The sequence below is a fragment of the Lipophrys pholis genome (assembly GCF_963383615.2).
Source record: "Lipophrys pholis genome assembly, chromosome: 17".
NCBI lineage: Eukaryota > Metazoa > Chordata > Actinopteri > Blenniiformes > Blenniidae > Lipophrys > Lipophrys pholis.
In genome coordinates, this window is record NC_137643.1 from 7,695,805 (window position 1) to 7,709,041 (window position 13,237).

General features: G+C 44.4%; 1 protein-coding gene across 1 annotated transcript in view; it reads right to left on the bottom strand.

The window, feature by feature from the left end:
• LOC308122720 (dolichyl-diphosphooligosaccharide--protein glycosyltransferase subunit STT3B) overlaps positions 1 to 13,237 on the bottom strand; it is a 96,416-nt gene that overhangs the window by 4,882 nt on the left and 78,297 nt on the right. Inside the window, exons 8-14 of the mRNA XM_080484743.1 lie at positions 10,391 to 10,439; positions 9,593 to 9,747; positions 7,400 to 7,611; positions 4,865 to 5,052; positions 3,896 to 4,067; positions 3,353 to 3,526; positions 416 to 529 (exon numbers count right to left, since the gene is read on the bottom strand). Of these exons, the coding sequence (XP_080340869.1) occupies positions 416 to 529; positions 3,353 to 3,526; positions 3,896 to 4,067; positions 4,865 to 5,052; positions 7,400 to 7,611; positions 9,593 to 9,747; positions 10,391 to 10,439 (1,064 nt within the window). The remainder of the gene's footprint in view (positions 1 to 415; positions 530 to 3,352; positions 3,527 to 3,895; positions 4,068 to 4,864; positions 5,053 to 7,399; positions 7,612 to 9,592; positions 9,748 to 10,390; positions 10,440 to 13,237) is intronic.

A 13,237-nucleotide genomic window follows, 5' to 3' on the forward strand; every position in this document is an offset into this window, starting at 1 on the left:
GCGGCGGCGGCATTGATTCTGCCGGCTGGCCGGGCCACATCTACAGCACCTGGCAGGAAGGCGTCCTCTCATCTCTCCTCTGCTCCCTGCCAGGAGTAGCCCTGGCGCATTTCAAAGCCTCTGCCAATCCGTCATATTTCCACCGGCAGCTTCTCTTTTCTCTCCCCCTCTACCCCCCGCCGACCCCCCCTCCACCACCTCTCTCAGCCCGCTCTGCTTTAACATACTGTTGTAAGACGTGTTTCACCTTTAGCTGGTGGCAGCGGCTCGTTATCTTCCAGTAAAAATGTAGTAGCACGACTATTCATGGGTGGTGACAGCAGCTGCTTGTTACCTTCTGAACTCAAAAAAATAATCTCCCCCCCCCCCCCCCTCTCTCTTTCTCGGCTGATAAGGGATGATGAAAAACTCTCACCTGCATCTCTCCGAAGCGATAGTAGGACATCTTGTACATGAGGCAGTTGAGCAGAGTCGGCGAGCCAGCCTTGTCCACCCGGAACTCCCCCTGAGGGGTGAAGTAGTCGCTCTCCTGGAGAAGACGGAAAAGAGAGGGCGTCCACTCAATGCACGTCTAATTTGACACATTTCACTCCAGATTTCCTCCTAAACTCTTTGTGGCTTGTGAGAAAACGACTTTTCTTTCTGCTACCCTGGAGTAGAAAAGTCATTCTCAACAATATCCGAGCTTGACGTACCTCTTAATTAAAGTGTTGGATCTGAACTCGAATTACACTTTTGGTGTGAATCCACGAGCCAAACCTCCAATAATAATTGCTCGGTCACCCGTTGGCCCTCTGCTAATGAGGGTCGCATTTTTCAAGCTCACACAATGACAAGAATTTCAGATTACCGCTGTAAATAATTACCAACTCACAGTTTGTCATTTGTATTATTTCTAATAGAAACTCGTGGATATGCAGAAGAAGCAGAAGAATTACGGACACGTCGCCAACAAAGAGATAAAACCTCGCTAACTGGACCTAATACTCATAAACGCGGTGTTTTTGTCACGTGATTCTGCGGCCGCTTGTTATGCTGCAAACTAAATTGGCCTCTTGGGACGTTAAATAAAAAGAACTAAGAGCTGATTTATAGAAAAAAATAAATAGAATAGTCTGCTTATGCACGGCAAACTGCAACATGGGACCGTTTACATCCCATTGGACGAGTTTCATAAAGGGCAGAGTCACAATGAATAATACAAATACGATAGTAAGAGCTTAGGTAGTCTCAAAAATCTAAGAATAAGTTTTCTCTTCGTCTCTATGGACAAAGGTAATACTGTAATATACTGTAGAATTTAACACTCTGTACCTAGAGGGGCGAATATACCACAAGAGCTTCCATCGTAGGATAATGATGCAAAATTACTTATCGACTGGACACACACACACACACACACACACACACACACACACACACACACACACACACACACACACACACACACACACACACACACACACACACACACACACACACACACACACACACACACACACACACACACACACACACACACAAGCTCTTTGTGCAGCTCCGAGTATTTCAGCAGCGTGTCATTAAAAAGCAACGAGGTAATATTCACCTGCTGTCAGAAGCTCTAATGACGCAGGACATTTCCCCTCCGCGAGCTCGCCGCACGGCTCTCTCCTGCTCGCCCGTCATGATGGGAATGGGGCGGATAAAATCTGAGCGATACGAGTCGGGTGTGCAGAAAAACAGTTCCGGCAACAAGTGAACCTTTTAACGTTCACGAGGGGAGCGTTTACTGCGGCGCCGCTGAAACGAGCTCGAGCCGAGGACCTAATAAACTGAGTCACCGCAATTCTGATAAAGTGGAACCCGTCTGTCTGTTTGCGTACACACACACACACACACACACACACACACACACACACACACACACACACACACACACACACACACACACACACACACACACACACACACACACACACACACACACACACACACACACACACACACACACACACACACACACACACACACACACACACACACACACACACACACACACACACACACACACACACACACACACACACACACACACACTAAAGAGCTCAACAGTAGAAATTCTGCAGCAAAAACTGACAAAATGTGTCATAACAGATTAAAGCAAAATGATGAAATGCTCGTTGGTTAACTTGTTGATGAGTTTGACAGAGAATCTATAAAGTCTTCTAATTTCTTTAAAGTGCAAAGAAACGGATCAATTTTCAAACTATGCCGCTGCGCTGCTGCTGTTGTCTGAGATCAACTGGATAACATGTCAGATAACGTTGAAGGATTGTAACTGTACACATTCATTCTTTTTTGATATCTTGTTTATGAAGCACATTCCAATTTTAATGACAGTTTTGTAGATTATTTCTTCACACAAAATAAATCTAACCGGTAAAAAGTTAGATTTATGGCCTCCGGTTTAAACAAACTGTAGATTTGAATGTCTTCTAAGCAAAAACTTGAATTTTTTTTTACAAATGTAAAATATCTGTAAACATCACTGTTGGAAAAGTTATATGCAGAGTAAATATTCCTGTTTACACTTCTTTAAAATAAAATGAAACAATATTAAACAAAAACAGGAAAAGCTTGTTTATATTAATTTTTATATTATATTTGCTGTTTTTCTGTTGAAGAACAGAGTTAAGTCAAAATCTGAAGCAGCTTTAATAGATTTTTATTGATTCATTAGGGAATCTTTTCTTTCTTTCTGCATTTGACCCATCCTCTGAACTCGGCTGCCATGTAAACCCCCGGCAGATTCAAAGCCGTTTCGGTCACAGGCTCTGCTGTTTCACCTCTGAGCCTCCAGCTTTCTGACGTTCTGTTCGGTGTCAGACAGCTGCTCCGTCCGTCTTCACAGCTTATTGCTTCGATCGACTCTCGGGATAATTCATGATTGATTATGCTGAATTCTAAATGAGGAGCGATGAGCTTGTCTCAGTCGCAGAGCAGCTGCCTTTTCCTTAGAAAAAGAAGAGTCAGATAGTTCCCGGAGCAACGCGACACTCAGGCGTTCGGTGCAGATGGTGGGAGGTGATGTTGGAATTTAAGTCCTTTAAGACATGAGGCAACGTTTTTATCTGTCCCTTTATCACCGTGTTCTACCTTTACAGCGTGACGCAACGTGTTTTCATCCACCTATTGCTGCAGACCAGCATGCATTTCATCAGGAGAGGCGCACTTGTTGCTGCAGGCCTTAATGGCTTAAGAACAATAACAAACCTCGTCTCTGGGTTTATGCGTCGCGTCGTTTGCCGGAGCTTCGCCGTTACAACCAGCGAGCTTCCGGAGGGAGCACCGATTCCTCTGCTGCACTCACCCGGATGTCCTTGGGGTGCTCTCCCTCGGCGATCCTCACCATCCACAGGAACTTGTTTATGTCGTCTCCCGAGTATCCGATCACCCCGCCGAAGATGATCAAGACGTAGTCCACGTCCAGCGACTTCATGATTTCGTAGGCCGCGCTCTCGTTGGAAGACATGGCTTTGCCCACCTGGAGAAGACGGCGAGAGTGAGGATTCGCGAAGAGGCAGCGCTTCAACGTGAGGCCCACGAACAAGTGGGGATCATCAAACAGAGATCCGTCAAACAGTCTAATTACGTCTCCGGTGTACAGATGGGGAAAAGAGACAACAAGGTAGAGAAAGAGAGAGAGGAAAGCTGCAGGGCTTCGGCAGGCTTAACAAACATTTGTCTACATTTGAGAGCAAAAACTTAGAAAAAAAAAAGAAAAAAGAAGGAAATCCAAACCTACAGAATCTGAACTTAAGTTGTATTTACAGATTATTATGCCTTTATTTGACGCAAACCAGACTGCGTGTGAAGACTGTCGATAAACCTTGGACAGTCCAAGAGCACGTACCAGCGCTATGTGACTGTTGTTCCAGGTGTTGTTATCCACCAGCGTGGTCCGGTTGGCCATGCCGGCTATTTGGTATCCGTAGTCCCACCAGGACATGACGCGCGCGTGCTCGTCCGTGTTCTGCCTCAGCCAGTAGTAGGCCTCCCTGAAGTCATCCAGGATGTTGCGTGTCCTAACGAGGAAGGAGAGGAAACGAGAGATAAAGTTGACAGGCATATGGCTGTGGAGGCCATTAATATTTCAGCGAAGACTTTGAATCGGAGGGGCAACGGCGTCTGAAAATGGAGCCTGCCTGCATAGCGTTGATGCGGTGTTAAAAGCACCTCTCGCTTCAAGTGTTGGCGTCCTAATTTCACCCCGAGCTGAGGGAGCAGACATAAAGCCAGGCAGGCAATTAACTGCAGGTACGCTAATCATATTACATTTGTGTGCGCCGGTACGAGTGTGGGGACGCGGGGGCGTGTACGTGTCAGATCCACTCTGCTCCCTTCCCCGTGGCGTGGCTCAGCTATTGTCTGGGAACCACCGTAGTATGATTAATAAATGCATGAGAGCGTGCGTCTACCATTTAGTCTCAGCCTTCAATATTTCCTTCCCCGAGAATAATTATAGCTGCACGGAATTTTACAGAGAATAATATATCAGCTTTCTGTAAACCCGGAGATGGATGGCAGATGTTTTTCTATGACCCAGAAAAACCAAGTCAAACAACGACTCACAGGTTCACCTATCAATATTCCCACCAAGCCGCTTATGAAAAATGCATGCGATCGCTCCGTCCTCCCGACATGTGTGCACATATGTGGCGATTTGCATGCTGGGTGGAGGAGCGTGTCCGTCTGCATTATCAACTACAACTAAGAGGATGTTGCCGCACGCCTCGCAGTCATTAACATCCGCAGACGCAGCAGAGGGAGGACGTGTGTCTGTGTGTGTGTGTGTGTGTATGTGTGTGTGTGTCGCTCTCACCCGTCGTGGTTGTAGGAAGCGAGCACCACGCTGGGGCTGGAGTAGGCGTTGCTGGTGACCCACGTGCAGTGCACAGCGAACATCATGAGCAGCATCAGCATCAGCATGGTGACGATGGACTTGATGTTGGGCCCCAGGCCCTCCTCCGCCTTCTCTTGCTCCGACACGTGCTTACGCACTTTACCGGCCTGCAGGGGGAGACAAACTCTACTGTGAGCGCAGCAAAGTCTGAAGCTTTCAGGAAACATGAATTATTGAGGAGAAATAAATTATTAATCCAACTAATTGAAGAAAGTATTTCAGAGCACACTCAATTTTTTTTTCTTCTTTTGTACCATGTGAAGACGCATCAGTGAGGATTGTGAGATGAACCCTGTGATGAGTTAATATTATTTTACAGAAGCTCTGCAGCTCCAGTTATTTCCAAGGAAGTTTAAACACCGGCTGCAAGTGAGCAAAGCTGGTGGCAAAACATTGGCTCTTGGATCATGAAAAGGTAAACGGAACTCCACATTTTGCTGTTGATCTAATCTGGTATTATGTGCCAAACTGCACAAAGGGACTCCAGAGTTGTACTTGGTGATATTTTATTAAAGGCTTGTGACTTTTTAAAACGGCTGCAGAGTACCGGAGGGAGCAAGCGACAAGGAAGGAATACACAATGGGTCACAATAAAAGTAGTTTTTTTTATTTTTCTCCACGAGAAGCGGGTCTGAGCGAGTGAGGTATTTAGGGTTGATATTCAATTCCTGGAGGGAAAAGTTCTGGATGTTTTGAACCAATACGCTACCTAATTACTTTACTTAGATTGAATATTCAGTATATTTTACTCTTTTTTTTAGCTGTATTATCTACCCACTTCCAACATTTTGTTGATTTAAGTACAAAAATCTGGACCTGTTACTCCTGCAGACTTTCAATTTTTATTTTAGTTTGAATTTGAAATCAATAATTATACTGCATCAGTGTGTGTCTCCCTGCCTCACACATGATTCCAGGCTGAAAGGACGCGGCGATATACGTAGAGAATTTGATCTCTTAGTTTATCTATTATACATAAATGAGAGGTAGAGTTAAAGTGATACTGTGACCATGAGAGTAGATTACACCGACAGCTGAGCGGCTTCCACATCCTCATTTAACTGAAAGATGCAGGACAAGCAACAGCTTGAGGATTTATTTTATTTTATTTTTTTAAAAAGATATAGTTTTTCTAAATAAACTAAACAGAAATATAAGCTCTATAAAGCTTCAAAACTGGTGAACCGAAGCTTAGTAGTAACATTCGCATGAAGCCATGGTGTGAGGGTGAGTTTGTGCACCCTGCATCAGCAGTTTGAAGAGAAACAAAGCGTTCGACGTGATTTCAGATTTAGACGGAGCCAAATGAGGCACAAATTGAGGTGATTTGTAGCGTTTTCGCCTGCCAGGAAATTAAGCCCTCTTATGACGAGGGTGCCGGGATTAATTCAGATTTGGTGGATGCAGAATCGTTAATAAAATGTTTTGTAGTGTTTCTGCTACCAGGTGTTTCCCGCTGCCACCGTATCAATTCAGCACTATGACCCGTTAATGACGATACTAATACCGATGTTTGATTTTATTGCTGCGGAATCATCAAAAGGAGGTGAAAGGATTGAGCGCTTCTGCCTTCTTTTTCTTTTTCACCCCCAATATCAACTTCTAAGTTTTTTCTCTTTTTTTTTTTACATATGATCAGAATCCTTTGAAGTACAAATGTCTTGTATTGTGTTACGTATTATGAGATATTTTTTTGGATTTTTTTTTTTTATTAAATGTGGACTTTTTTTTTTCCAGAAGGTTGTTGTATTTATTTTACACCAAAACATACAAATTGGGACTCACTATTTAAAGGTTATTATGCTCATTTTACTAGTCTGCTTAATTCTGGCTACACGTGGCCTCTGAACCAAAACGAGTTAAACAACTCTGCGGTAATAAAAAGTAGAATATTATTATATCTATTGCAATTTAAAAGTCCCCATGTGAAAAGTGTGCAATCATCCTCTCTATGTATAACTGCCTTCATATTAATTCTACATCTATTTAAGGAGATGTTGGTCATTTTACAGCAACTGTTGATCTTTTGAGTCGTCTTTGAGCTCGTTTTCATTGAGGAGTATTGTGGGGCAGCGCCAAGAGAGGAAAAGAACGATAACACAACAATTTTACTCAGCGCGACAACAGCAGACAGTCTGAAAGTGAGCCGGCTGAAATTATGGCACCAGCCTCCAACAGTTGCTGCTGAATCACAGTTGACTCACAGTTTACCCAAAGTGGTGGGGAGCGCGGAGCGAAGCTGACAATTATGAAACTGATAAATCCAAAACCCCAAAAGGTGTTATAAAAGCGTGCGACTGAGAATTCTGACTTGCTGTTGTTATTTTTTTATGGCACTTTCTGGCTTTACGTGTTTTTCGATATCATGGCGTAGTGAGTAAAACCTGAAGCGTTGTTGCTACACCACCCGTCACTACGCCACGGATTTCCACAGCGCTCTCTCCTCATCTGCACCTTGTCGTAGAGATTCCCAGAATTCCTCTTGTCGTCCTCGTCGCTGCTGTCCTCGGCCGGAGGCTTCTCCCTCTTCGTGTCGTCGCCCATGTAGTGCTCGAAGACGCTGGAGAACGCCACGGCCGACAGCATGCACACCACCGGGGTGAGAGTCAGCATCAGACGCACCATAACGCCGGCGAAATACACGGCGCTGATGGCATACAAGGCCACTGCAAAGCAGGAGAGAGAGAGAGAGAGAGACAGACAGAGAGAGAGAGGAAAGGAGGGAGGGGGAACGAAGCAAGTGCAGGTCAGACAAGGACAGAGGAAGCGTGGATGTAAAGAAGAGACGGGAAATGAATCGGAGGATGTTGGAAGGAGATAAAGACAAGAAAAGAGACATTGAGCTGTGAGAGCAACACGGCATAATCAGTCTACGTTAGCCGGGCGAAGCCCGGATCTGCAAGCAGAGAGCAGCGGCTGCTCGGCGTCCTTGAGAAGTGTCGACCCGGTTCAACAAGTGAGGGACCGATCGATTCCATTAATTGTCTGATTAAGTGCGAGGGAGAAACAGACTTTGTTTAAAGCACTCAAAAGGTTTACTGCCCTCGATCTCGCCTGTCGGGCCGCGTAAACATCCCAAAAACCTGTTTTGCAGTCACATTTGTTGTTTAAAAGAGGAGAGCCATCACCTCTCGCTCAGAGAAGCTACTGTACCGATGTGGGAATTCCTTGGGACGAGCACACAGGACTCCTAATCACCACATTCTTCCCGGGCATGTTAATACTCTTCTTCATTTAATCACCAGTTGTTCTGCTGTTAGTGTCATTTTTGTGATGTATTATTTGTGAAAGGTCTATCGCAGAGAAAGTGACAATTAATGAATGACTTGTAATGTTGTAATTATGTGGCTCTGAAAGTGAAAGCGCCATTTATTTTCTCTGCAGACAATATTAGATGAAGGACAGCTGGAATGTTTCCAAGCTTCGGTTGGACATGAAACTCCCGGCTGAGTTTTATCTTTCAATGATATTTAATAGCAGCTCATCCCCGTGGCTGCTGGGAGTTTTCCGTCTGGACCGATGGACAGATGGACGACGTCTTCAGAGGGGCTCCGACTGCAAACAACGGCATGTTTAAGAAACAAAGCTGAACTCATCGGGGAAGGGTGGCGTTTTCTGTCAATACTCCATATTCGAATAATAAAATGTATTAAAAAAAAAAAAACAGAGCCCACATTGTTAACAATGGCCTTTTTGTGGAGCAGCGGCTGCTCCCTCAGTGCAGGAGGTGCTTTATGTATGGAGTTGCTACATCCCGCCTGGTCTCACTTCAGGGACCTTTGAGAGTGAGGACGCTTTGAAAAACATCTGATACGTCGTCAATTTAGGACAGACCGTCATTGAAAAAGTCATACGGGAAACATTTCAATGCAGTTGAATCATGAAGTGTGAGTGGAATAGTTATGGAGCAGTCCATCCAGAGCGCACTTACGATAACTAAAATAAAACAAACCTTTAAAATCTCCCAATAGATTAAAATCTCGTTGCTCGGAGGTTGAACTTTTGCTGACTCATGGCGGCCAGTGCAGCCCATTTGTAATCGAGTCTTCGGAGAACTGATTGTGAGATCCTTGGTGGATTATGGGGAAATAAAGAGCATACGAGGACACAAATGGAGAGCAATGCAGGCTTCTGGCAGCATAAAAGCTTCTGCGGGCTGATGAGATTGAATTTACTGGTGTCAGACACCATGCTGGCTGGAGGACTCCATAAAGAGCCGGTCCTCACAAACGGGGGTAAATCAGCGCTGAATCAGTGGCTGATCAGGCTGGTGGGAGTGTGTGAAAGTGAGCAGAAAACAACAAACTGGCCACTTTACTGTCATTCAAGGGAAAAAATGATCTATTTCTAGCCAATCAAGTGGTGTCCTGCACCTGCTTTCTCCAGGTTAGAGTTGCTGGAGCCAATCCCAGCTCACCTTGGGCGAAGTGCAGAGCACAACCAGGACAAGACAGGAGGAGCTGTATCATCAACTCCAACATTGACCGTCATTCACTTCTTGAAGACTTTCTCTCAGCTGAAACCAGTTTGACGCCATTTACCCAGAGACGCTGTGACCTCGACCGCGACCTCAGAGGATTTGTTTCCACGGAACCGAGGAAGGAAGGCGGACTATGTTTGAGCCCTGAACACAAAGTGACGACTCACCGAAGACGCGCTCGTCGTTGATGTTCTTGATGCAGAACCAGAGGCCCGCTGGGAAGGTGCAGACCAGTATGTGGAGGTCGAAGAAGAAGGACACCCACGTTGTCGGCTGGTGCTCCGACACCGACGCTATGATGGGGATGTGGATCTTGGCGTAGCTGTGGGTGGGGGGGAGGGAGAAGACAGCCAGGGTGTAATTCATGTCGAGCCGAGCGCTTTGGGAGTGTTGAGACAAATTATACAATAGATCCTCCTGATTAACTCCAGAATTATGAGGCAAAAGAGATAATTTAGCTCCCCCTCATGCTCGTGGTAAAACATGAACAAATTTAGCCCTACTGATGAGTAATGCTCTTATTTCGCGTCCCGTGTTCCCCCATTTGTTCCTCATTATGAGCTTTTATACAGCAACACAGCAGCTTCTATACAATCTTAAATATTTCTCTCTTTTTGTGATTGCAGCTGGGAAAGAGAAAACACGCGGCACGTTGAAGAATCGTCATCAGACGGAAAAAAACTAAACAAAACAGAGAACATCCCATACTGCTTCAGTCAGCAGAGCGGGGTGGAAATCAAACATATTGCTGTGCGGCTCGGATCGCACGGGGCGCCGGGCGCTGTTTGGAAGAAAGACAATAGTTCAACAGCCGGTGCTTGGCTGTTTTGTCTTCTGGGATGCTGCAGTGGGGGGGTAGGGGGGGTGGGGTGGGGGGAGTTTACTGCGGTCTGAGAAAACGCACACATGCACTCGATTGAACAAGTGTTCCATCGATGGAGAGTGTGAAGGTCAGCAGAGCTTACCCGGTGTCCCAGAGAGAGTAGAAACGACCACTCCACGGAGCGATGTATCCTGGAAACAGAAGGCAATCGATAAGGAGAGGCTCCTCTTGTAATGCTCTCCATTCAAACGCTCTGATTAAAGAAGACCGCCGGTGGCAGCGAGGAGAAGCCTGCTGAACTGTTTTAACGTGACGACGGACGGTGTTACCGGAATTTGGCTCAGCTCGCAGTTACACGCAGTGGGGGCTAAAAACCAACTGGGCACTTTAAATAAATACACAACACAACATAGTATCCGACCTACAGGATGAGACGTGTAACCGAGACGGCCTGAGGGTGAAAAGAATGGATGTCTAGACTGAAAGCCAGTCGACTGACTCCAAACTAGAAAAAATAAATAAATCACATAAATATTCTGTTGGAAAGCAACTTTATGAAGTTTCTGGTTTTATTTTTATCTTTAAAATCATGAATATTAATGACCAGATAAACAAGGAAAAGTTTTGAGAAAGTGCTGAGAGACAATGCGAGGAATTATTGACCACTTGCAACAATAAAATCTGATTGTATTCCGTTTCTTCTGAGTAAAAAAACAGCTTTTCGAGAAATCTTAAAAAATAAGCCCATTAAAAGACGTCTTCTTAATTACTCTGGGAGGGATCTGAAGCATCTCTTCACAGCTTGAAAAAAAATCCTTTTTTAATTTCGTCTGGTTTTCTTCAGCTTGAAATAACACATTTCTGTCGTTATATCACTTTAACTCGGTAATTTTGGAGAGATTGTTTTTAAACCTTTATCAGGAAAGTGACTATATTGGTATGATTTTCCTGCTGCTACCAAACTGAACTTGGCAAAGCTTTGCTTACTCTCCTGTTAGAGGCTTTCTACATTATACTAGTAGCACAATGTCCAACGTATTCAGGAAGTTTAGTAACTAACTAAACCGGATATGTTTTAGAAAACCCTTCATTGGTGAAAAAAGGTGGGCTACAAAGAAAGAAGCAAGAAAATAACACAATGTTGCTATGATATGATTAGGAGTAATGAACAAATAAGAGGAGAAAAAGAAAAAAAGACAAATCCATCTCAACTATTGGCTGAAAACATAATATTTTTTCAAAGTTTTTTATCTTTCTGTGTGAAGATCTAACGTGTTTCTGCGTGTCCTGACGGAGACGAATCAATTAATCCAGACGCACTAAATTTCCTTGGTTGGTTGATTTCCATAAAGTATGTGGGCACGCAATGAGAAAATAATAACTGCGAAACAAACTAATTGTTGTATACCCACGCTCATTAACGTGGCCTGTAAACAAAGCTGCGCCACTGGTTTAATATCGTCGTCTACTTTGTGGCAGATAAACTAGATTTATGACTTTGTCATGAAGAGAACAAGGTGAGAAGAAAGACTGAGCATCTCCCTCCACTACGTTTCAAAAGTGGGTGTTTTATGCAAAAGAATAAATAAAGAGGAAAGACATTTTTTCTTTGATGCAAAGCTTATGCAAATTAAATGCGTTTATGAATCTCTTTTGTCTAAGCCGTTAAAAACTTATGACTCATTTTCTAAGTTTTGATGATAACCATATAAACACAGATTGAGTAATCACAGCAGCTGGAAACCTTGTTTTTTTTTTTTTTCTTGAGGAAATTATTACTAATTATTACTTTAATGACGTTATGTTCGCTGTATTATTCAGAACTTGCCAGATTCAATTTAAAAACCTATTCTCACAGTGTCACAAGCAGGATTTAAAAAGTGCTGAACTGTAATAGTGAGGATAGTAGTTGGAATGCAGCTTTCAAAGACGGGACATGCAGCCATGTTTTCTGTCCTCAATAGTTCCAAACCAAGAAGAAAAAACAAAAAACCTCAGTGGGGGAAGTGTCAATGGTGAAAGTGCATTCTATTGATGCTATTTAATTACTGAAATTGACTTGTTTATAAATGTAACTGAAACCATTTAAGCTGCAAATGAGACTGCACAGGGCATTTTATGTGCGCATACAAATGTCTTATTTTGGTAGGGCTTTGATCTGGAATACATTTCCAGCTCTGAACTGCTGCCTGGGGCTCTCGCAGTCGCACGCGCACGCGCACACACACAAACACACACACGCACATCCACACGTGCGCAAGCGAGAACAACAAACGCCTCGCTCACACACTTCGCACTTTGGGACGGGGCTCGCGGCTGCGGTGTCATGCCTCCGTGGCTCTTTAAAAGGTCTCGTGACTAATGTGTTTAATCAAAAATGATGTTGAAATCGATACATTTTATTTATTAAAAGGAGCACTTTTTAAATATGGAGTGACGGAGCCTTAAACCAAAGCGGTCCGGGGGGGGCGGGGGCATTAAGAGTGAGATGGGAGATATTTAGGGAGGTGACTTGAAGGATGACACTGATTGAAACAATCGATATTTGGCTCCAAGTTGAAAATATTGAAGAACCACCACCAACCGGCTGCTGCAACGCAGACCGAAAAGTCTGGCAGTTTGGAGTGACTCACGCGCACTCTGGTTCTCAATGCTGGCATTCCACCGACTCCCACTGCTCCGCTCAGATGGCTGACAGATCACAGCGTTTACCAGATGAAGCCCGCGGACTTCTGCACGTGCATACGGACGGTCGGTCCTGAAGCGGTGCGGGGGGGTTGGGGGGGTCACTGAGTAACTTGCGTGAGTGAAGGCCTGGCAGCCGTGCTTACGGGAATCTGAATTGAAAGTCAGCTGGCCAAAGTGAGGCAAGTCAATTATTTGAAGCAGCGCTCTCATATTTTATAAAGCTGATAAATATTACAGTCGAAAAAAGGTGTGCACACGGAAACCAAGGAGCATGTCAGCTCATCTTATGGTCAAATATTTA